Here is a 26,677-nt window from a genome sequence, read left to right as displayed (position 1 = left end):
ACCCCGGAGTACTGTTTGCCCTCGTCCTCCTCATTTTTACACAACCCCATTCTTCCCATGTTCCCTTGGCACAATGTGCAGCCCTTTACCTCAGACACCTCTTTCCCAGCAAGTGGCACGGTATTCACCAGCTCAGGAAGATGCTGCCATCTGTAGATGAACACTCGAATTGGTACTGCGAGTTACTGAACAACAAAAAAGGCAAAGATGTCCTAACGTAGTGATATTTGTGGTGACTCATGATTCGGCAAAATGCAGTCTGGTGCAGCAAAAACAATTGGAATCCAAATCGATGCTGGTCTGACGGAGAAGCTGAATCTGACGCACGAGTGAGGCCTATGCTGGGGCACGTCCAGCCTAGTTTCTAGAGCAGCTAAGTATACTTTTAGTTGTGTGGAACTGAAATAAATAGTGCTGCACAACCTAATTACTAGGCTGTTTAGAGATGCTCAGTGATGCCGCTGCCTATAAAGGCAAGTAACCAAAGTGTTCTAACAAGCATCCTTCATTGATGACAGTCAACTCCCAATTAACAGCAATCACTTATATTGAAAGCCATATTAAATAAGGTACTTACAGCTTAAAGGTACACAACCCCTCACATTCCTTTCTCTTTAAAAGATATCTTTCTCTCCTTAGTAAATGCATACAGCTGAATAACACCTGATAATTATTACAGTAACTACTATGGTTCTGATGAAGGTCTCCAGCTTGAAACCCTGACTCTGTTTCTCTTTCTACAGATGCTGCCTGACCTGCTGACTGTCTGTCGTATTTTCTGTTTTAATTGCAGATTTTCAGCACCTGCAGGTTTTTTTTGGGAGTTACATCCACAATACGCTATATAATATATGCTAATTTTTAAGATCTTCATTTGATACCATGAACTCAGCTGAAACAAATTCAGCTAAGCTCATGATATCTTTAGTTGTCCTTTAAAGCTCTGCATCTTTCCGTCTCTGCAGGTCTCGTCCTCCATGTCTTTGTATTAACTTTGTCTCACATCACTGACTTGCACTCCGATTTTCCTGTTGACACCAGGCCTTGTTTGAGGTCACAACGTCTCCTGACCTGACCTTCCCTCTCTGAATTGTTTTCAGTGCTCACTAATGGGCCTTAGAAACCAGGATTCACTTTCTGTTTTGTGTTATCTACTATCAAATTCTACCTTCACTAGTGCTAGTGCATTCCCCGCACTTATTGCATCGCCCAGAAGGAAGCACTAACTGTTGTTACACCACCTCTCACAGGTATGACAGTCAGCGATAATTTTCCATGATTATTTCATTGGAGCTTTCGCCTATGACCCTGTTTAGCTGGCGTTCATGAGTTGAGCGTGCCATTGAAGTCTACCTGATCAATATTTTGTTTGGGTCAATCTCATCAATACCTGCTGCCATAATTGTCTCATCACACACTCCTTCAGCCTGAGTGATGGAATCCAATCTATGCCCATGATCAATAGTGTGTGCTCCTGACCTCTAACAACAATGGGCAACTGGACCCATCCATCTCCACTTGTATCACAACAGTTAACCGCATTCTCCATAACCCAGAGAGCACCTCTGGCACAGCTGTTAAACGCCAGTGTTCTAAATCCATGGAAAGAGGTTAAGGCATTATGAAAGTTTATCTATGACAGGCAATGGCTCATCATCAATGTGAATGCATCTTGTTCAATTATGAATCATTGATAAATGTCTTCCTAAGTATTTAAAGAGTGCCATTCAACATCCCCATTTCTGGCTCCACATTGCCCATCTCTAGAGTGTGTACAGCATTCCAAGAGTACCGCTGGGCATCACAGTGGCTCCAGAGATCCAGGTTAAGTCCTGACCTTTTCTCTTTTACCCTGTAAGTTTGCACTGGGTGTGCCTGGTTCCTCCCACATCCGAAGCATTTATGGCTTGAGCCATTGTAAATTGCCCTTCCTATGTAGGTGAATCCAAACTTCAAGTTCAAGGTGAGTTTATTATCAAAGTACATATATGTTACCATGAACTACCTTGAGATTAATTTTTCTTGCTGGCATTTACAGGAAAAAGTACAAATGAATTTATGAAAAACTATAATACTGAGAACCCGCGGCTCCTCAAGTTGCACCATAGCAAATATTGTTGATGCCATGTCGGCATGCTCTTCATTACTGGTGTTGGTTCCAGTAAATTACAAAACACTTTTATTATGGAGCTATTAACTCAAAACTCAAGTGAAGTGGTTTCAGTCCTGACCTCCTGTACTACCATGTTCTTCCTGTGATGATATGGATCTCCTCTGGTGTTCTCCCTCATCCCAAAAGCATGAAACAGGTCTCTGTATTAGTTATTGCAAGCTGACCATTGTGTAGGTGGAAGGGCAGAAAATGATGGTGGAGGTGTCTGAGCATTTGAAAGAAAATAGGTAGAAAAAAATAAGTGAGAGAATGGCAGTGATGGGATTGTTCTAAGAGCTAGCATTGACCCAATGAGCCCATGGGCTTCCCTGTACGTAAATATAAAAATACTTGAAACGTAACAAATGTGTTTTAGGTGAGAGAGGGAAAGTTTAAAGGAGATGTGAAGGGGAACTTTACTGTACAGAGAGTGCTAGGTGCCTGGGATGGACTACCAAGGATGGTGAAGGAAACTGATACAACAGTGGTACTTAACAGGCTGTTAGACACATGACTATCCAAGGAATGGAGGGATATTGATCATTTACGGCACAAGCAGAAGAGATGAAGTTAAGTTCAGCATCAATTTTGTCGCAGACAACATGAACCAAAGGGACTGTCCTTGGGCTGTACTGTTCAATGTTCCCTATGGAAAGGCAGTCCATTTACAACTCATACTGCGGCTCACCGGTGAATTACCTAGGTCTTAAAGGTACATTTGCCTTCAAATAAACATTAGTTGAAGAACTCAGCTCAATAACTATGCACTGTTATTGAAACTCTCCTGTGAAAGGAAGAGTTGACCCTAGGATTTATTTCTGCAGAAAGCAAATGATCTCAGCACAATCTGAGAGCAAGCTCTCCTGTCAGCTTTATTAGGAACCCAATTAATTGTCCATAGTCTCCAGGCTCAGCCAGTGAGCTGTAATTTAAAAATTCAATGGGGATTAGGCTGATGAAATTTGTAATAAAATTCAGTCTCCCATTTTGTGTAGGGTGTATAAAGATGTACAAGCATGAGAATCTGTAGATGCTGGAAATCCAGAGCAACACATAAGAAATACTGGAGGAAGTCAGCAGGTCAGGCAGCATCCATAGTGAGGAATAAATGGTTGACGTCTCAAGATGAGACCTTTCATCAAGACTGGAAAGGAAGGGGAAGAAGGCAGAATAAAAAGGTGCGAGGGGAGGAGGAAATAGGTGATAGGTGAAACCAGGTGAGGGGGAAGGTGGGTGGGTCTGGGAAGGATGATGGAATGAGAAGATGGGAGGTGATAGAAGGAAAAGGTCAGGGGCTGAAGAAGAAAGAATCTAATACGAGAGGAGAATAGACTATGGGAGAAAGGGAAGGGGAGGAGTAGAAAAGGGAATGGAAAAATTAGGAAAGAGGAAGGAAGAAATAATTACCATAAGTTAAAGAAAACGATATTCGTGCTATTAGGTTGGAGGTGACCCAGACAGAACATGAGGTATTGCTCCTCCAATTTGAGAGTGGCCACATTGCGACAGAAGCAAAGGTCATGGAATGACATGTCGGAATGACAATGGGAAGTCAAATTGAGATAGGTGGCCATTGAGAAATCTCACCTTTGCTGGTGGATGGGGTGAAGGTGCTAAATTGGGTTTCATCAATGTAGAGGAAGACGCACTGGGAGTATCGGATACTGAAGAGGATCCCAATGGACATGCAGGTGAAATGGCACCCCACCTGGGTCCTGAAAGGTGGTGAGGGAGAACAGGTAGGGGCATGTGTAGCTGTTGTCCCACTTTCAGGGATAGATACCAGGAGGGTGATTAGTGTGGAGGGATGAGTAGATGTAGAGAGCAATCCCGCAGTAAGCAGAGAGTGGATGGGTGAGTCACCCTCTATGTGACTTCCCATCCCTACATGCCAGTCCATGGTCTCATCTTCTGTCATGAGGCCACTCTCAGGTTGGAGGAGCAAAACCTCATATTCTGTCTGACTAACATCTCATCAGATGGGATGGACACTGATTTCCCTAACTTCCAGTCATTCCAGCCCTCCTTCACTATTTTCACTTTTTCAATTCTTCATTCTGGCTCCATCTTACCTGTTCTCTTGTCCTCAGCTACCAATCACCTCCCTCTGGTGCCCCTCCTCCTTCCTCTTTCTCCCCACTGTTCTCTCCTATCGGATTCCTACATCTTCAGCCCTTTACCTGTTCCACTTCATCCCCTCCTCCCCCACGCATCCACCTTCCCTCTCACTTTGCCTCACCCAACTCTTGCTAGCTTGTACTTCCCACTCTCCCACCTTCATATACTGGCTTCTGTCGCCTTCCTTTCGAGTCCTAATAAAGGGTCTTGACTTAAAACGTTGACTGTTTACTCCCCTCCATAGATGCTGCCTGACCTGCTGAGTTCCTCCAGCATTTTGTGTGTGTTGCAATTTATAAGCACGTATGCGGGAGGAGGCTGTAAAACACACAAATTATTACATAGCCAGCAAAATTGAATGCCAGCAGAATCTAAATACCATAAAACTCACATTATGAATGGTGTTAAAGATGCATTGCAACTCTAAAATATGTAGCCGGATCCATCCTGAATTCTAACAGATTCCAATATACTAACTTAAGTCCCACTTTGGCTTCAGTCCATTCTGTAATAAAAAAAATCTTTCAATCTCCTGAGGAAACAGTTACTACTATCCCTCTTCTGAGGTAAAATGTCACCTGCAGCTGACAATTCATGAACAATTAATCAACACCTTTTATATTATTAGAGTTATGAATTCATGAAAAATAACTGTAGATGAAGATACTGTATGCTGGTTAAAGTGATGGCTGGTTGTAAAAAATACCTAGAAGAAATTTTACTGGTAGATATATCTGATGATAGGAGGAATGATTGTTATGAGAGTATTCTTATTGTTTAAATACATGGGTTGTAAGTTCAAATTCGTGAAAACGTGCCTTAATTTTCAGGAAATAATTGACAACTAATGAGAAACAGCAAGGCCAGATTTGTAAAGATGTTTTTGAAATTGTTGTACGAGACTGGCTATATCATGCTACAACATTTTTGATGCACAGGAGCTGCAGAGTATAGTGGACACATTCCAATGTGTCATATGCACAGTCTTCCCATCACTGAAAGACTCTACATGAGGTGCTGCCTCAAAAATTACAGCATTTATCATCAAGAATTGCCACAATCCAGGTAATACCTTCTTCCCTCTGCTACCATTAGGCAGGAGCTACAGAAGCCTGAGGGACTCACACCACAGTTTCAGGATCAGCTACTTTCCTGCAACCATCAGATTCTTGAAATAACCTACACGACTGTCACCCTACCACAGCAGTAGAACACTACTGACAACCCCCTGCACTACCATGGAATCATTCTAGTTGCTTTTGCTTTGCACCAAAGTCTTGTTTTGCAGTTTTTTTCCCCTTCATTATCTCTTATAATTTATTTTCTCAGAGTTGTCTGAACCGTGGGCACCATGGTAGTGTAGCCGCTAGTGTGACCCTCCCAATGCAACATATGGGTTTTCTTCGGGTCTTCCGATTTCCTCCCACTGTCCAAAGATGAGCTGGGTAGGTTAATTGGTCATTGTAAATTGTCCCGTGATTAGTTTAGTATTAAACCGGATTATTCGGGAGCTGGTGGGCGGTGTGGCTCGAGTGGCCGGAAGGGGCTCTTCCACGCCATATCGCTAATTAATTAATTACCCACCATGCTCTGTACTTCACCATACTTGTGCATTTGACAATAAACTTGACCTGAAGCCTTAAGATCAGGCACTTGGGGAAAAACTGCAGTGCAGAGCACAGCCGTTCAGCCGGCTGTGTCCATGCCAACCAAAGCTGGACTATCAAGATTATCACTTCCCACATTCTAGTCCACAGTTATTGTTTATGGCTGGGAATGGTAGTTATTGAAGAGCATAGTGTAAAATGGTAACAATATTATTGCAGCCCTGCTGAAATTCTCATGCTTAAGAATCAAGGCATCAACTCACCTGTCCCACCCATTGGTTTGGTGAGAACCCGTTTACTCAGTGATAGACAGTCTCAAACCATTCACATAGATTTCTACGTCAATGGTTGACTGTAGCTCCAGGTGGGCTAAAAGGAGTCATCAACTAAAGGGAGATAATTCTCTAGGTAAAGATTTAATGATCAGCTTTATTTGTCACATGCAGATAAAAAAATAACATACATTGAAATACGTCATTTGTGTCAATGCCCAACACAGTCTGAGGATTGTTCTGGGGCAGCCTGTAGGTGTTTCAATGCTTCCAGTGCCAACTTAGCATGCTCACAAGTCATTAAACCTACCCTAACCATACATCTTTGGATTTGAGTGGAAACTGGAGCACCCTGAGGAAACACACAGTCACGGCAAGAACATACAAACTCCTCACAGACACAGGAGGTTATTAAACCCTGATCAGTGATCGCTGGCACTATAAAGTGTTACGCTAACCGCTATGCTACCGTTGCTGCCCCAGTCAGGAAACAGGTGTTGCTTTAACAGTGACAACCCCAGCATCAAAAGGGTCTGAACAAATCGCACTCGAATCAATGTCAGTTTTCATCTCCAAAGCAAATTTATGTTTTCCTCAAACATCAACGTTCTCCACTATTTAGTAGTCTGTCAGTGACCCATCATATCTCTATGTGTCTGTCTACTTATCGACAAATGAAGCCAAGAAGGTGTTTAGTCTTGAAATTAAAGGGTGTTTAATGAAAGGGCTCACAATGCACTGGATTCTTCCCCTTCAATCTTAAAGGGTAAAAAACATACAGCTACAATTTTGGCAGCTTCACTTCCTTTGCTACCCTATGAATTGATAAAACAACTCCAGTGTTGATCTCAAACCTTCAGTTAACACTTCCAGGGCTTTGTGATTGAACTCAGGCTGACAAATTTTGCTTATATTGAGTTATAGTCATTGGACAGGTGAAACATTTAACATCTGATGCTGACAAAAGCCTTAATGAGGCTACCTGGAATGAAATACAAGAATTCTGGTAGCATAAAGGAAATCTGTAGTGGTATTGGAGCAGTCAGGGGAACTAATTATACAAGGCTACAGTAGCTCTCAATATAATATTTGAATTAGCTGTCATGTTATGGCAGCTATAATATAATGACGATACTACTGTCTCCGATTGTCATTATCGTCTGCATTCAATGACATTCACATTCAGAGCCATAATCACACACCACACACACACACACACACACACACATGTTTTCTCTGAATCATATATCAAATCTTGTCTTCTGATTATTACTCAGTAACATCCTGGCCTAAAACGGACTATTAAGCATTTTAAGCGTCTACACACATATTCTCTCTCTTACATGCATGCACATGCCTATGCACACTTTCATACAACATTTATATACACTGTATATCCAAACATGCATGCAAACATTAGGAGACACAGTTATGCAAATATCCTGACTCAGTCACATACAACACTAACTCAGAATTTAAAATACTGGTAAGTGCAGGATATTGGGTTCTGGTTCCTAGATTGGGCACAGAAAAGGATTACTAAATTAGATTAGCTAGGTTGGATATTTAGTTCCCCAAGTTCCTTAGTTAGTTCAAAAAGACCTTTTGAAATGAGCTAATAATTTCCTGACTTAAATGCTTCAGTGATTTAGAATCAGGTTATTCCGATGGATGTCTGGACACAAATTACTTGATGATAAATCCACTTTTAGTTGTAGAAATTAAACTGTGGCGTACGTTTAACTATTTTAAGGAATGTTTATTAATGGTAAAAAAAACAAAGTAATTACTTTCTATATCACTAGCATGCGTATGTTATTATGCTCATGATTTCCGCTCAGTTTCAATCACACTTCTTTAATGACAGGAATTTGCAGCACTGAAGAACAAAAGGAGCAGGACATTTGGCCTATTGTCTTCATGCTAGCCTAACCTATATCTCTTTGAGTTGCTCCTACTTTACTGCTCAGTCTTCTCTTTTACTCCATGCCTAAACCAGTGAAGACAATTATTGCAGATCTGAGGATATGCACTCTATAGCATCTCAGTTCAAGATTTCTTAATATCCAACCACTTACCACTGCAAACACATTACCCCTGGATTGAAAACCACTTGCCCTTGGCCACTTTTGTGTCCAATTAACTAATTCATCGACATCTCTTTATAGCTTATGACTTACTTCCTAACCACTAGCAACACTGTCAACTTTGGCATCATCAGGAAACTTCTTAATTATGACTCTTCAGTCTGGGTCGTTAAAATATATCAAAAAAGCAAGGGACTTGGTTTCGTATCCTCCCGGTGATCATTCCCTTTGCTTTCCCCCAATGGGGCCAATTCAGAAACCAATGTTACTACCCTTGAGGGTTTTGAGTTTCCTGTTAAACTACCTAGTTGAGCCATGTAATGCCTTGCTAAAATATATATCAACATAATTCAATGCATTACTCTCATCAAATCTCCTTATTACCATACCAAAAATTCAATTGTTATTCATACATAGCATTCCCTCAATGAATTCATACTGAGATTCATTGATTAACTTGTGCCAGTCTATATATTAGTTTATTCTCTCCAATCACCTGTTCACATAATGCCATTCCGTCTGACTTGTAACTACTCAGTCTATTCCATCCCACTTGTATGAACAATGACAGCACATTAGCTCTTTTCAAGTCATCCAAGAGGACTGGGAAATGATAATGATTTGTAATATCTAGGTGCAGCACAGTGTGATGCCATTGTGGTCGGTGCCAGAACCAGAATGAGACTGAAATATTGCTGAAGGAGAAATGGTGAAGATCAGAAATGAAGGAAACACAACACGCAATTCAAAGACTCTGCTTTGCTTCTCTTTCTCTCGCTCTGCATCAATATTACAATTGTGCCAAACATCTCCCCAGAACAAGGAACCATAAGAAGGTTGCCAAGCTGTCCTTAAACTAGAGTTATATCCAGATTCAGAGAACTAGCAAGGCCTGACCTCACAGGTAGTGATACTATGGCTAGAATAGGTGCTCGTGAGCACCTGGCAGGTCCTTCAATTAGTGACTGAATATTAAGTATTGATTCCTTATTGCACTTAATTGATGCCCATAACCACTAAATTTTATGCCCCTTTCATGATTTCTGAAGGACCTCGAGAGTGCAAAATCATCGGATCCAACAGCAGTGATAAGTCTTCTCTAGTATTCTGCAGTGAAGCTGGTGAAGTCAGAGAGCAACGGAACCAGCAAAGGGTAACTCTGAGGGCTCCAACCAAGGAAACACAGATGCTAGGGCAGGAGTCCAACATTAAGGAGCATAAAACTCTGGGCACCAGGAACCTAGCAAGGACACCTGTGATAGTGTAACAGTTAATGCTTGGGACACAGTGCTGCCTCATTTCCCCCTCTCTCTACCTCCTCTCCCGCTTCCCACTGCTTGTTGGTAAATTAGAGTGAGGCTTCTCAGTCCCAACATACTGAAAACTTAGTCACTGGATTTTCCTTTATGTCAAGATGAATCATTGGCCGTTACAGCATTGGTAATGGGAATTAAACCCATTGACGAAATCCAGAGCTACCTGTAAGTGGCTGAGGAACAAAGAGCTGCAACTAAGAACTCAGGCAATTGAAAGAGATGAGTTTGAATGGGTATCATCTAAATGGAGCACTTAGGCTGAGCTTCCACTCTAGCTGCTGAGTTCTAGACTCCCTTTCAGGGAAGAGGGAGAGATGGCATCAGGAGGACTCAATGTTAAAGCAAGTATTGGCTATGTTTTGATTGTAATTGCATGGTCTTATATTACCCTCAAAAACCATTTCCATTTCTCCACACTGGCGCACAAATTCACATTATCCGGAAGAGTTACAGCCTGCTCCTCATAATTTCAATATGATTACAATAATAAATATGCCAGTGCTCTAATTGTTGCAATCAGACAATTCTCAGCCCCTCACATGGTTACTCATCTCAATGAATCTCATTTCAAGAACATGATAAAAGTCACTGTGTTAGAGTCAGAGAAAGGTATAGCACAGAAACAGCCCCTTGGGCCCACCAGGTCTCTGCCAACAATCAACCACTCACTTAGCTTGATCTCTTTTTAAAATTCTCATCAACTCCCCACAGATTCTACATTTTACCTGCACTCTCAGAGCAAATTACAGTGGCCAAGTATTTCACCACCACATTTTTGGGATGTTGGGGGAGGCATGGGTACCTGGAGAAGATGGTCACAGGGAGAACATGCGGCCTCCACAGAGAGGGCACCAAAGATCAGTATTGAACTCGGTCTCTGGCATTGCACAGCAGTGGCTCCACTACATCTATAGAACAACTGTGCTGTGGCAGAAGTTAAAAAAAAAACACGATTTTACAGTTTGCCCATTTCTGAGGCTGATGAAGAGCCCAGGACATCCAGTCTCCTTTAAATCCCACGACCCTAGAACGCATCCCATAGTTGTGATGAGAGATGTTGACGAGGATGGTCAGGACCCAAATGCTGGAGAATCTGAGACAAGGATCGAGACACAGCATGAAACAGGAACGAGAAGAAAACTGAGCAGAGCGCGAAGCGCTAGGCGATATCTGTAGCTGAGCTTCCAATCAAACAGTGAGGCTTCACTCAGGTGTTCCCTCAATACTGAATTCTTGGCACCAAAACATGATTGCCAATTAGCGGGATGATCCTGAACCCTTACGTTCCGCGCCAGCTATCCATACTCCAGCGGTTAATGTCTAAACTGGCACAGTTGAGTAAGACTCGTAGTTATATCTTGTTGTTTCAGAGCTACTTAAATAACTCCACTGGCTGCTCATGCCAGCATCTGAATGCTCTTTTAAGAAAACCTATTTGAAATCTAGAAAGACTTAGCAGCATAACTGCAACAAAAGTTCCCACTAATTATTCCAGCTCTACAGTCATCTAACCTGCAGTTTTTAAAAGGATTGCCATAAGCCAACAACAATGAGAGTGTCATGTACATAAGTGAGATATCACTGCATGATGCTATTGATCATGTGTGTATCGCAGAGCGATCTGAAGAAAGCCTAAAATAAGCCAAACACTCTTCACAATGTTTCCCACATGTTACACTGCATGTAACTTCCATTGTAAACTGGGAATGTACAAGAGTCTATAAGTGAAAAGGCTTGAATAGAAAATAATTGAAGCTGTAAAAAGTAACCAAGTGGTCAAATAAATTGCTTGTATAGTTGTGGTAGGGTAAGTGCAGAAGTATGGGATTAGTTACCCTTACTTCGATGTTGAGACTTAAAGCTCTTTGATGAGCACAAGAGAAGTAAGGTATTGTGTAAGGGGACATGACTACCTGTGTGGCTGCATCAGGCTGTGCTTTGAAGTACCTAGTCACCAAATGCTGCTATGTACAGAGGATCTACCTGTCCTCATTGCTGCAGAGAGTAGACTTGTCCATTGGACTTTGCTACACTATTTACCCTTCATGGAAAAGTTCTTCTCAGACAACAGCTTGGACCATGACCATCAGGGAGTGGTCAGCATAGAATATCCTGTAGGGACTGTGAGTCAAAGACACAATGTATGCAGAAGCCTATTCTCTGAGGAAACTTTCTAAACCACCTCTCAGAAAGTCTCACCACTGGAACTCACCAACAAGCCCGGATGGCAGTGAGAGGGGCACTCCCCATCAGATCCTCCCAGATCCTTACATTTGGAATCTCACTCCTAACAAATACGTCCTTCTGTACATCTGCAATGAGGTTAAGATGGTCAGCCAGCTGTCCACAGACTGTGCATTTGCAAGGAAGATCTGGAGGAGGATGAAAGGGTCACAAGCAGTTATTAGCAGCGGACTCTGACGTACGGCCCAGGAATGCATATCAAGAAAGACAAGTGCTGCCGGAAGATCACCAACAAGGTGAAAGACACTGTAGAATCTTCCCAAAATGTCTTCATCTTCCAGTAAATGAGATGAGTGGAAGGGAGTGTGGCCATCTGACACAGGACCAAGCAGCAGGACAATGTGCTGAAGAACACATTTAAACACAGAGACTTTGTAGGGAAGAAATGTAGTCTAGGATCCCTTTGCCTCTCAACACTGAGGTGCTAAGTTCAGTGTAGAAGCTTCTCAAACACTGGGAGGCCATATGAATGGTATTGGTGCTATCCACACAAAATATGCTAATACTTCTACTGCATAGAACACTGCAAATGCATGACGGAATAACACTACAGATGTAAAGAGCCACAACTGTGATTTGTACTTGTATGTTTTTTTTCTAATGAATGAAAGACCCTGTAACTGCTGAAGACCACATGGTGCAAGATGCAGATTGCACTGTGTGGAACTTTGCAGTTTATGATAAAGTTTTTTTTTCTGAAAAAGTAATTCGATTCTTATGTAGAATGGATTAAATCTTCTTCAGGGCAAGCTGCACTGTTAAAGTTGAGGGCGTGCGTGAAATTGTTCCCACACAAAATGAAGTCATAGGAGGGCATAAAAAAGCAATCTTAGCAAAAGGGAATGACTCAGATCTATGTGCCTCCTGGTGACATGCAAGTCAAAAATCAAAATGAAGTATTATTTTTATTTATTGATTCATGGGTTCTGGATATCACTGGCAACATCAGTATTTGTTCTCCATCTCTGCTGGCTCCTGAACTGAAGAGGTTGTTGTTCGGTCTAATCACATTCAAGATTGACTAAGTATGATATTATTCACTAAGTAGAGAGATCCAAGACCAAGCTAGGTTGCAAAAACCCACACATGGAGAATCAGAAACCAAAGGTCAGTTGAGATTGTAACTGCTGACACTAGAACTCCAATGATCTGACACTGGGAACATTGACAGGACTGGTTGAGCAAATTTTCTGAACCACTGGATATTAAAACATACACTTATTTCACTTTTTCAGATGTTACTCTGAAATTAGTTGTCTAGTTTAAAGGGAGTGGGAGATGTATGAACACCCCGAATCCTGACTCTGGTTGTAAGTCAATCCAGGTTCCTGTCCTTCTAGTTTTCTAGTTTTCTGGACTTCAACCCTGGCTTCACCCATCCTGTTGGTCCACATCTAACTGCATTTGAACCTTTGCTACTCATTCTGGATTAATGAGCGAGACAGATGCTGGACCATCAGGATTTCTGAACAAGTGGTTGCTGGGTTGCTGGGATTTTACTAATCTGTCATCAGAATCAGACCCACTGACACATGCTGCGAAACTTGTTGCTTTGTGGCAGTGGTACAATGCAAGACAAGGTGCAATAAAAAATGAAAAATAAACTAAAATAAATAGTGCAAAAAAGGAACAGTGAGGTTATGTTCATTTTGGTGCCTTTAAAACCAAGCATCTTGGGCCAAATTTATTTGTAATTTAACAATGAGAAAATTTAACCTGAATTATAACATACATGCTGAAATATTCGACCTTTCATCTACAATAGAAATAGCTTTTGAAAAATACTGAAGAACTTTTGCAAGTACGTACAGTAAGTAGTATCATTATCATTGCCACGTACAGGCAGGAGAAGGAGCTCCAACAGCAAACCTGAGTCATGTGAATAAATTTGGTAAGAAAGGTGGGATAGATGGAAAAGCTGCTCTCAATGTAATGAAGACCATCCATCATGAGTCGACCAGGTTAGAGCAGTGAAATATTTCAAGTGAAAAAAAAATAGGCATAAATTCTTAGGGTAAGAGGATTGCAAGTCAGGATAATGTCAGCATGGAGATTCTCAATTCAAACAACACACAGCTAAGGCACGGACAACACTGATGTTGATGCACAATTTGGCGAGTAAAGGTTAAGCAACACATAGCGGTAATAAAAATTGTAACTACTTTAAAATGAAAGTGGAATTTAATGATTAGTATGTTGATAGGAACATCAATACAGCTGCTGACTGTTCTATTACAACTAGCTACATTACAGTGTGAAGTCATCAACCACAATATTTCAGGCTACCATGGATAAGATGCCAAACTGATTCCAAACAGTCAATGCAACAAGATGTTTTTTTTTAAAACAGAACTGCAAATGGGAAATTCTACAAAATTAGTGGATATGACCCAGTCCATCAGGGGTAAAGTCCTCCCCACCAGGGGTTCCCAACCTGGGATCCACGGACCCCTTGCTTAATGGCATTGGTCCATGGCATAAGAAATGTTAGGAGCCCCTGTCACCCACCATGGAGCTCATCTACACGGAGCATTGATGCAGGAAAGCAGCATCCATCTTCAGACTCCCCCACCACCAAAGCTCTCTTCCTACAGCTGCCATCAGGAGCCACAGGACTCTCACCACCAGATTCAGGATCAGTTATTACCCTTCAACCATCAGGCTCTTGAACCAACCACTTACCCCATCATTGTAATGTTCCTACAACCTATAGACTCACTTTCAAGAACTTTTATGTTCTTGATATTTATTATTTATTTATTTCTATTATTTATTTCTTTTCATATTTGCGCAGTTTGTTGTATTTTGCACACTGGTTGAACACACAAAATGGTGTGGTCTTTCACTGATTTTGTTATGGTTATTGTTCTATTACCGATTTATTGAATGTGCCCATAAGAAAATTAATCTCAGGATTGTACAGTACATGATGACATATATGTAATTTGATAATAAATTTACTTTGAACTTTTAGCTTTGAACACAGAGAAGGAATATATCCAACTACCTGAAGAAGTTTCAGAGGGATTCATGAGATAATGTGGGTCCCAGAAAATCTGAAAATTTCACCAAAACTTCCCAGGCAAGAGCCTATATTATTCCGTGCTCCCACTGGACCTTGACACAGTAGCAACTCCACAGCTGTTGAAGGACACATGTTTAGTGATCAGGAAAGGAACCAAAGAAAGTATACAATTTCTGCAAACAAGCCTTAGTGAAACTCTTATAGCCCACTACAAACACCCCACAATGTTAAAATTAATTTATGGTGTCATCAGTTGTGCATTTGTGCCAAGTGTAAGCCACTTTACAGAAAATAGCTGTGAGAAGCCCATTGGCTTTGGACACTAATGAACAGTTGGAGGAAATATAGACAGGTGGAAAACGAGACATTGGGAATTATATCTCGGATCACAAAGTGCCTCCATGTCTTATTAGGAAGACCCTTATATTGGTCAATGACCACAACATTCATTGATCCACAATTCCAACAATGGCAGCTTGAGAAAGCAGTGGTGGTCCATTCTGCTGTGCTGATATTCAAATCTGAACATCCAAACAGAAAGATGCAGTAGTTGTGGCATCTAAATTACTGCATACAATCACAAATGGATAATAGAGGGTGCAATACTTGTGCTACTGGCTGTAGAGAATGATCTCCTGTAATATCTAGGTAGATAGTAAAAATGACACAGTATTAAAGCAAGTCTGGATCGATTTTGACATGCTTGGATGAGAATATAGAGCCTTTCTATCACAGAGGTTACAATCTATCCAGAAATCATCAGTGCATCAATTTCTACCAAAGTATTACAAAGCAGAATAGTGAAACATCTCTGGAAGCATCTGTAGATTTCTGAAATCTTTAGATTACTTACCTGGGACAAGCAAGGATTTGGAAAAGCTGACCAGATAACACACTGATCGCAGCTGCTGAGAGCACCACCCCAAATGTATAGACTGAGTATACAACAGAAGAACTCACATAATTTTCATGACATGTGAACTTTGCAAGGAGATTGTATTGGACAATGTTGCAGAGTCCTGGTCATTTCACTCTGCACAGCTTGTGATAGAAAATGGGATCAAATATCACTTCAAATATCTCACTCTCCATCTCCAAAATGGAGACCAATACGTACAGTGAAAGAAGTGGGAAATTTTGAAAGTTATTCAAGAAGGATTAGGTCTTGCTGTAAAGCATCAGCCCACAGATTTATTTTTCTCTAAGCTGCAGACCATGACGGAATAAACACCAGTAGAACTGCTGATGCACAGACTATTTAGATTGAGAGGAAAGCTGCAAGCTGCAGCTGCACCTAAAGGAAACATCATGCAGTACTCTGTGATAAGCAGGTGGACAGTATGAATAAAGTACATTTATCAGAGAGATTGTGACAATACATGATTTCCTGAGTTTGAAACCAATTGTTTAAACTTGCAAATATTCCAGTGTTATCAGAATACTTCCATCCATTCCTTCCAAAAATGGAAACAGTACAATATATAAGAAAATGAATGAGATGAACTAGATCACGTGTCATTGAGAAAATGTTTGAATAAAGCAGACACTTGCTGAGTCTGACTACGTTGCCTATGCGCTACTCTCCATCCACATGTTACTCTGTCAGAGACAAGAGCAATTCTATTTGCACTATCTGTCCACTTCAACATGGAATACAAGGGAGAAGGAATTCTCCTGATTGCATTGCATATCATTGCATATCTGTCCACCTTAATGTGGAACATAAGGGGAAATTGCATTGCTGCATATCAAGCAGGCTGTTCATCACAAGCCTGTCTCACTGACATCCTCTTCCTTCTGTCCCCTGAGCTCCGCTCATTCCCATCCCAGCCTGTCCTCCTCCATGAGAAACTGCCAATGTCCACGAGGGCCTATTTCCAATCAGGCCAAGGTTCATTGTCATCTTTTTTAGATTCATGAGAGTTATACAACCTTGAAATAGGCCCTTTAGTCCAAATCATCCATGCTGAACAAGATATCTGTCTGAGCTCAACCTGGTATCTTGTGTTTGATCCACATCCCTCTGAAACTTTTATTTTATTATTTTATCTGTTCAATTTTTTTAAAGTATTGTAATAATATCCACCTCAACCACTTTCACTGGCAATTTGTTTCATATAGCCACCACTCCCTGTCTGAAAAACATGCCCCTTAGATGTCTTTAAAATCTCTCCCCACACGTTAAACCTATGCCCTCCAGTTCTACATTCCCTTATACTGGAAAAAAGATTTTGACCATCCACATTATCTACACCCCTTATGATTTTATAAGTATCCATAAGGTGATCCCTCAGCTACCTACACTGTGTGGAAAAAAGTCCCAACCAATCCAGCCTCTCCTTGTAACCCAAATGCTCTAGTTCCAGCAACATCCTCATGATCTTTTTTACACCCTTTCCAGATTAATGACATTCTTCCTGCAGCTGGGTGAACAGATCTGTACACAATACTCCACGTGGTCTCACCTTCTTAACCACCTGTGTTGCTTTTCTGCACCCCGTAGGTCTTCTGTTCTACTGCATTCTCTAGGACCTTGCCCATTACTGTGTAAGTCTTGCCCTGGTTTCACAAAATGCAACACTTTGCATTGGGCTGGGTTAAATTCCATCTCCCATTTCTTGGCCTCCTCTGTCATTTCATCTAGATCCTGGGGTAATCTGAGCTAATCCTCTTCACTATCCAGTCATTCTCTTGTTTGGGCTGTTGTGCTGACCATATGCCAATCCATTACTCCCACCAAGTAATTGCTTCCAAAGACATTGCAGATTGTGGGTGGAAATGGAATATGTATTTGTGTTTAGTGATAAAATAAACGATCACCATTTCCCTATGTATATCCCATATCCCTCTGAGCATTGCCCCTCCATATATCTACAGTACATTAAATAGAATTACAACATTTCATAACCATCAGTAAACATCCACATCTGAACTTACAGTAGAATATTGTACAATGGTCAGTGAATGATCAGTAAAGCTGTCCAATGGAACTTGTACACCCTAACCAACATGGATGCAGTGACGTGTCCAAAACTAGAAAACATAGGGTTGGGGTGAGAGGTCAGATGTTTAGATTGGACCTGAGGAATTGTTCTTTCCACCTAGAGTTCATACGAACTAAAAAATATAGGAACTGAAGTCGTTTATTCTGCCCATTCAACATGATCACAGCCTCTTCTTCTCATCTGTACCAGATCTTCATAGCCCTCAATTTCCTCGTCTTTCAAAAAGAAAAATCTGTTTCCTTTTTACACGTTCCCAGTCTCAGGATTTGAGAATTCAAGAGGGTCCACTATGCTGAATAGGTGATCGAAGCAGAGACTTCCAAAACATTTAAGAAGTATGTAGACGAACACTTGAATGGCCAAGTACAGGTAAATTGATAAAGATAAGGAAAGATTATCTTTATAAAGATTAGCTTTATTTGTCACATGTACATCAAAACATACAGTGAAATGAGTTGTTTGGTGTCAATGATCAGCACTGTCTGAAACATACTGGGGGGCGAAGGGTGCAGCCCACAAGTGCCACTATGCTTCCAGCACTAACGTAGCTTGCCCACAACTTACTAACCCTAACTTGCATGTCTTTGGAATGTGGGTGGAAACAGGAGCAATCAGGGAAAAGCCACATGCTGACGGGGAGAAGCTACAAATTCCTTTCCGACCGAGGTGGGAATTGGTGCTGTAAAGTGCTCCCGTGCTGCCCATTATTATAGACGGATGCTTGAAGGTCAGTGTGGATATGTTAGGCCCAAGGGTCTGCTTTGTGCTGTATGAGTCTGTGGTTCTATGACAGTGACAAGCTATTCAGCCTGAATGGACAACATCAACCCAACTGAGTTGAGACCCACAGTCATGAATAATAACTGTTTCAAGAGACAATCAAACTGATTTGATAGACAGCTCGGTCTTTAACTTTACTGGCACAGCAACACCTCTGACTATACTAAGATATGACAATCAGTCCAAGTCACACTGACAGATGCAAGAATCAATCTGATTGTACAAACAAAGTTATCTGACTGTGGTGAAAGACAAGGGAATCAATATCATTTTCCAGAGAGAATCCATTCATCCGACTGCCTGGAAACACGAAATACTGAAGAAAACAATCTGTTGACAGTCCGGGAAACAGGGGACACCTATCTGAGTGAAGCAATCTTCTGGCTGAGGCAGGATCCAACCCTTCCAATTACCTCCTCATCAGCCAGCTCTCAATCATTGGCAAAGAGGTAGACGGTGTCAGCAACAGCACTATCAAGCAGTCCTTACCACTTAAGTGTCAGCTGTGCCTCAGCTGGTAGTGCACTTGCCAGGAGTTGGAGCACTCTGGAGTGTGAATTGATTGTAAAATCCAGACGGACACTTCAGCATTGCATTGTCTTTCAGATGAGATATTAAACCAAGGCCTTCTGTCACATGGATAGAAAAGCTTTCTTTTTATTATTTTACACACAGCACCCATTAACCCCATAAATTACCTCGCTAATTCAGTTTACCCAATCATTATGTGCAAACTTACTGTGTGAAAGTCATCTGCCGCACTTCCCCCATTTTAAATACAGGAACACTACAAAAATACTTGATTAATGTCAACATGATTTGGGATATACTGAGAGTGCAGTGAAACGTGCTGTGATAAAGCAAGCTGTTGTTCTTTTTGATGTTTGGTTTAGATTTCATCAGGACCAGCTTGACCTAACCCCGAGGTCCTAGCTTGGTTCCAGCATATCGATGCAGCTGTAAAAAAGGCAAGACAGCAGCTATACTTCATTAGGAGTTCGAGGAGATTTGGTAACTCGAAAATTTCTACAAAAGTACTGTGAAGAGCATTTTGACTGGCTGCATCACTGTCTGGTATTGGGGTGGGGGAATCTCCTGCAATAGGATCGAAGCAAACTGCAGAGAGTTGTAAAATTAGTCATCTCCATCATGGGCAAAAGCCTCTGTCATATCCAAAACATCTTCAAGAGGCAGTGCCTCAAAAAGGCTACGTCCATCTTTAAGGACTCTCACCACCCAGGATGTACCGGTTTCTCATTGTTACCATCAGGTTGGAGGTACAGAAGCCTGAAGGCCCACACTCAGCGATTCAGGAACAGCTTCTTCCCCTCTACCATCCAATTTCTAAATGGACATTGAACCACGAACACTACCTCACTACTTTTTAAAATTTGTTTTTGCACTACTTATTTAATTTAATTATTGTATATACACATATATACTTCCTGTAATTCACAGTTTTTTAATATCTATCATGTATTGCATTGTACTTCTGCCGTTAAGTTAACAAATTTCATGGCATATACCGGCTAAATTAAAGCTGATTCAGATTCTGACTCTGATCCAGACCTCACTGCAGCCTTGGGTCAAACACTGAGCAAACTGCTGAATTTCAGAGAAGGGGTTAGAGTGGCTGTCCTTGATTCCAAAGCACCATTTGTCAAATGCGGCATTAAGATGTCCTGAAAATTGGGCATCAGGAAAAAGCTCTGAACTATCTGAAGCACTAACTCACTAAGTATTGCTGGCGGACAAGAATTTTGTTCTGGGACTTTGGTCTTAGAGTTGCTTAGGACAGTGTGCTAGACCCAACCTCTTCAATTGCTTCATCATCAGGCCAGATATATGAATATCCATTGATAATGGCACAGCATTCAATTTGATTTTCAAATATAAAGCAGTACTTGTGTGTTTTCAGCAACATTTGGACTCCATTCAGGCTTGGTTAATAAGACCACTTCCAACACCAAAGATGTCACCTTTCTCTCCCACAGTTTTCAATAGAATTGTCTAGTTTCCCACTGTCACCAGCTTGGAGATTACCACTGGAATTTAGCTGGTCCACCAACACAGGTTTTGTGTGTGTGGGTACGACATACTCTATTTGGTAGAAGAGCAAGTATTCGGAGGTGAGGAATGAGGTTGATCAAATGATCAAAAAGGAGGGGTCTGTGGAAGAAAATTATAAAGTTAAGATTAATTTTGAATTAAACATTGTTGTCAAGCTTGACTAGCTAAATATTGCTCAAGACCTGGGTCATGAGGGTGATGGGATAAGAGACAGGTGCTGCCTTGCTTGTGCCAGCTAACAATGGCCAGACATTGATCATGCCTGAAGTGAGGTTTTTTTTAACTTTTTCCAAGATTGGCTAGCAAGTATCAAATCGAGGAACTAACTGTAGACATGTACTGTATCTCTGATCTTGTGCCTCACATGGGAATGTTAGTAAACTTGCTGATATGTAACAAGTGCTTTGGAAATCGCTGACCAGGTATGTTTAGCTGTTGGCTATTGCCCAGAATTTACTGTATAAATCTAAGATGCAACTTGATATTGTCGGAGTTGTAAGACAACTCCTCCCCGTGATCATTTAATAAAAGGGTTAACCATATACTGGGGTCTTTGTTCCCTAACAGAGTAAAGTCTCTCATAGTGATTGGCGATGAAACTCTTTTACAGTAAATCAGAGTAAATTCTTCTGCAGCTAGATATTCTATTGAGTTTCTTTCCTTCTAGCACTCCGAAGCATTTCCTCCACATTCAAAGCAAATTAAGAGAATGAAGAAATATTTGTTTTTTAGTAACATTCTTCCACTCGGTAAATATTTAAACAAATAATGTTCCTATTTTACGCATACTTTAGGAGGGGAAGAGGTTGAGGCAGCAGTTAGATATTGGCTCCTGTCAGATGCCTTACCATTCAATGTGATTGTGGTTTCCTTGTCCTCATGTCACACATCTGCGTCATTCCATTCAAATCCAATCTTACTGGATTTCTGACTTGCATACACTTAGCTCCTGAGTGTCCATCTCTCCCTTATTCCCTTATGTGTATGTATATATATATATATATATCTACACACACACACACACACACACACACACACACACACACACACACACACACACACACACACACACACACACACACATATATATATATATGTATACACACACACACACATATATATATATGTATAGGTGTGTGTGTGTCCTGAATTAATTACCCATTATTTAGCAATACCTATTGTGAATACTCCACCGAGAAGAACAAATCTACCATCCCTAGAATTACACACCATTTACCTTACTGGTCACATGCAGTGAAATGTATCATTTGTGTCAATGAGGAAGGGCTGGGGGCAGCTCACAAGTGTCACTGCATTTAGCATGCTCACAGCTAACTATTCATAACCCATGCACCTTTGGAATGTGGGAGAAAACAGGAGCATCACAGGAAGAACATACAAACTCATTACAGACTGTGGCAGGATTGAAACCCAATCTTCCAGTCACAGGTAATGAAAAGTGTTATGCTAGGGGTGCACTCCAGCAGCTCACCAAAACTTCTTCAACTGCACCCCTGTTCTGACCATGGTGTCTTAAAAAGGTCAAGGAAAGCAGATCCATAAAAAGAAAGAAAGAAAGGTGGGGGGAAGGGTAAAAACAATCTGTTAAGATCACATACAGATGATAGGTCTGATAGAGAAACCAAGGTAGCTGAAGTTGTAAAATTTGATACTGGGTTTGGAAGACAGCAATGTGCCCAGACAGTTTGATGAGGTGCTTGTTGTAGGCCTCACCGTGACAGTGCAAGAGGCGGGGATAATGGGATTGGCATAGAATTTCCCAGGCTAGGGGAGTCTGAAACTGGAGGGCATAGGTTTGTGAGAGGGGTAAAATACAAAGTGATTCCAAGGGGCAAGTTTTTCCACACAATGGTGGTGGAAATATGGAACGAGCTGCCAGAGGAGCTGGTAGAGGTGGGTACAATTACATTTAAAAGACATCTAGTGAACTATATGGAAAGGAAGGGTTGAGAGAGATATGGGACAAATTGAAAGAGCTCATGAAGACACCTTGGTCAGCACTGATGAGTTGGGCTGAAGCATTTATTTTCATACTATATAAGTGTGATTTTGAGATATTGTTCCAATTTCCCCTCAATCACAGACATCCTGATTCGGAAATCCTTTACTGTCATGGGTTAAAATCCAAGTGCTATCTCATTAGCAACATGGTGGGAGCAGATTCACCATTCACATTCAACTGCCACTCATCAGAGGGACAAATGTAATGAGGGATATGCAATGAGTGCTCATTTTCCCAATGATGCTCAATTAACATCTAAATGTGATTCTGACTTTACTCCATTACCTTTTTCTTTTACAAACGTCTCCAGTGTGTGACAGCTTCCATGATGATGGATTACATTTCCCACATTTTGAAACCTCTTCCTTCAAATGTTTGTCCCTACTGTACTCCATCTGCTGAGACAAATGGTCTACTTTGACCAGTGACCAAGCTAAATCATTTCTCCTCGTCTTCTCCTATTTTTTCAGCTGGCACAGATTGTCCAACACTTCTTCGGGAGGCTAAAGGAAATTGGTACATTTCCTTTGACCCTCACCAATTTTTATCGGCGCACCACAGAAAGCATCCCAACTGGATACATCATGGCTTGGTATGGTAACTGCTCTGCCTGTGACCACAAGAAAATACAGAGTTGTGGACACAGCTCAGCACTTCACAGAAACCAGCCTCTCCTCCATGGACTCTGTCTACACTTCTCACTGCCTCAGTAAAAGCCAACATAAGACTCCACCCACACTGGACCTTTTCCCTTCTCCTTTCTTCCATTAGATAGAAAATAATCAAGTCTGAAAGCATGTACCACCAGGCTTAAGGAGAACTTTTATCCCACTGTTATAAGACTATTAAATAGAATGCCAAGGTGGACTGTTGACCTTAAAATCTATCTCATTGTGACACCTTACTGTACCTGTTCTTCTTGCTTTCTGTACTCTGACACTTTGTTTTGAACTCTGTTATTGTTTTACCTCATACTATCTCAATGCACTGTTGCAATGAATTGACTTGTATTGACAGTGTTCAAGACAAGTTTCTCACTGTACATTAGCTTGGTACAGGCGACGATAAAAAATCCATTTCTCCAGCAGTGCCCTGCTGGCTGGCATCTCACTGGTCCCACTCTTATCTCTCTAGACATTGTAAGCAGAAATGACTCCTTTTCCCAGTCCTACTCCTTGGGCTAGCCCGCTTCTCAATTACATTGTTCACTTCAATGGCATTACCTGGAAACAATGCTCCATGTACACTGTTCAGAGCTGGATGTCCCTTTACTCTTTTCATGTGCAATTAAAATCAAAGACAGAAAAAAATGAAAACCAGTTCTACATCTGGTGAGAAATACAATACTGTTAAATATAAAACACTCCAGGAATTGTCACTTCTTGAAATTGAAATTCACAACATAGGCTTGATCTCCAGTTCCTGAGCTGAACTGGAGCACTACTAGTAGGAAGGCTGATGTATTTGCTTTTAGATTTGCAAACTTGACAACCTCTTAACTCGCAGAACCAGGAGAGATTTGGAGCACAAAGTGGAAAGCCCATTTAAAATCGGGAAATACATACTTCTGAGTTAGGACTTCAACACCTCCATGGAGCCGTCTTTGAGATGTGTTGGCTACTAACCTCGTTTATGAAGGTCTGAGCTCCTCGTGGGCTCAACAGCAGGATGGCCCGACGTAGGGTGTCCCGGTAACGGTTCAGCTCCTCAGTCTTCATTGTGGTGAAGAGACTAGCAAAGATCCGACTGATGTTCTGGTCAATTCTCTGCAGAGACACGTCTAACCCTTGGCGGGAAGCTTGATCCAGGAACCCTTGCAGCCCTCGAATATCTGGCAACACAACCACAAGAGAATTTGTCAGCAACACAAGTGTCATACACAAGAAGAACAAGCAAAGATGAGGCCAGCAATGTCCAGCATCTCAACGGGTAATCATATCCTTTGATCCTCGTCATAACCTTTGGCTGTGAAGCTGTCAATCTTATTCACAAGACTTATATTTCAATAACCTTCCATTTTACTTGGTGATTAAAGATCCTTTGTAGAATGTAAAGAGAGCATTTCACTGCTTCTGTAAAGCAACCAACATAATGAAGAGCCTCCCAGCCACCCAGGACATGCACTCTTCTCTCTTCTCTTATCGAACAGAAGAATCAAAACCCTGAAACAACATACCACCAGCCTCAATGACAGACTCTTTACTAATGTTGTAAGACTATTGAAATTTTACCTAACACGATGATGTAATAACCTCACAATCTACCTCGATACGGCTTTACACTTTATTGTCTGCCTGCATGGTTTTTCCACTATAACTTTCTTTTTCAATCTTTTCATTAATATCAACATCTTGAGATAACAAAAATTGATACATAATTATTGGGATTACAAAATTAAAATGAACATAAAAGGATACATAAACAATAAGTACAATAAAGTTAAGTCTCCCAGAATCATACATGATACAAGTATAATATGAACAAGAAAAAAAAACAAACTGGGTATACAATATGAAAAAAAAGCAGGAAAAAAATTTACCCCAAATAACAAGGACTAATCTAACAAACTAACCACTCACTAAAAAAAAGAAAAAGAAAAGAAACATGGGCTGTTTATATCTAAGAAAAGACAAAAAATCATCAGTGTTATCAATTCCAATCCTCTCTACATATATATAAAATCAGAAACAGAAAAAAAATAGGATTGGAAAAAGGGTCAAATTACATCCTATGAAAATATTGAATAAATGGCCTCTGTCTTTTCAAATTTAATAGGAGGATCATATATGACACTTCTAATTTTTTCCAAATTTAAACATAACATAGTTTGAGAAAACTAATGAAATGTGGTAGGGGGATTAATCTCTTTCCAATTCAACAAAATAGAGCTTTTAGCCATAAATGTAAGAAATGCAATCATCCGATCATCAGAAGGAGATAAATGAATTGATTCTGTCATTGGTAAACCAATGATTGCAGTAATAGGATGAGGTTGTAAATCAATACTCAATACCATAGAAATAATATCAAAAATATCTTTCCAATATTTTTTCAAAGATGGACATGACCAAAACATATGAGTTAGTGAGGCTGTCTCAGAATGACATCTGTCACATATAGGATTTATGTGGGAATAAAAATGAGCTAATTTATCCTTGGACATATGAGCCCTGTGCACAACTTTAAAATGTATCAACGAATGTTTGGAGCATATAGAGGATGAATTAACTAGTTGAAGAATTTTATCCCATTTCTCAATAGGAATAGTAAACTTAAGTTCCCTTTCCCAATCATTCTTAATTTTATATCCTAATTAACTGTAACACTTTATTCTGCATTCTGGTATTAATCTACCTCAATGTACTGATGATCAAAGTAAATTTATTATCAAAGTACATATATATACAACCCTGAGATTTTGTTTCCAATAACCATAATGGAATTGATGAAAGACTGTGATGTGATGAAATAATCTGTATGGACGGCATACAAAACAATGATTTTCACTGTACCTCAGTACGCGATTTTTAAAATTATTTCCTGAGTTACTTGCCACTGTGAATAATTTGAATTCACAGTGACTGAGGATGGTGAAAGAGAGAGCAAGGCAGAAGATAAGATGGTAAAAATACATGGGTATTGGATGTGCAGATGTGTGCAAAAAGAGCAAGAAAGACATAGAGAGAGTCAGAAAGACATGGAAGAAAAGGGAGAGAAAGATTAAAGAATGTCACAGGGAAAGAGAAACCTTGGGGATTTCAGAGGCAGAAGTTGAGGCAACATGACATAAAGGAGAGGGGGAGAGAGAGAGATATGACAGATAAAGATGGGTTAAAGTTTATGGACAGTTAAAAATGGATTTTTTATTGGAATTGAATTATTCAGCAGTTATTTAACTAATGGCAATAATTAAGACTGCCAGATTATTAATATATGCCAGACATATCTGTCCTTCCCCAAAGTTCTTGAACTTTCATT

At 40.7% G+C, this 26,677-nt stretch overlaps 1 protein-coding gene across 6 annotated transcripts in view; it reads right to left on the bottom strand.

Annotated features, from left to right (window-relative positions):
* LOC132378989 (glutamate receptor ionotropic, delta-1-like) overlaps positions 1 to 26,677 on the bottom strand; it is an 891,690-nt gene that overhangs the window by 333,305 nt on the left and 531,708 nt on the right. For all 6 annotated transcript variants that reach the window (XM_059946407.1, XM_059946410.1, XM_059946411.1 and 3 more), the window contains one exon: positions 24,325 to 24,530. In XM_059946407.1, the coding sequence (XP_059802390.1) occupies positions 24,325 to 24,530 (206 nt within the window). The remainder of the gene's footprint in view (positions 1 to 24,324; positions 24,531 to 26,677) is intronic.

Source organism: Hypanus sabinus, chromosome 21 (assembly GCF_030144855.1).
Source record: "Hypanus sabinus isolate sHypSab1 chromosome 21, sHypSab1.hap1, whole genome shotgun sequence".
Taxonomy (NCBI): domain Eukaryota; kingdom Metazoa; phylum Chordata; class Chondrichthyes; order Myliobatiformes; family Dasyatidae; genus Hypanus; species Hypanus sabinus.
This window is presented reverse-complemented; position numbering and strand designations above follow the sequence as displayed.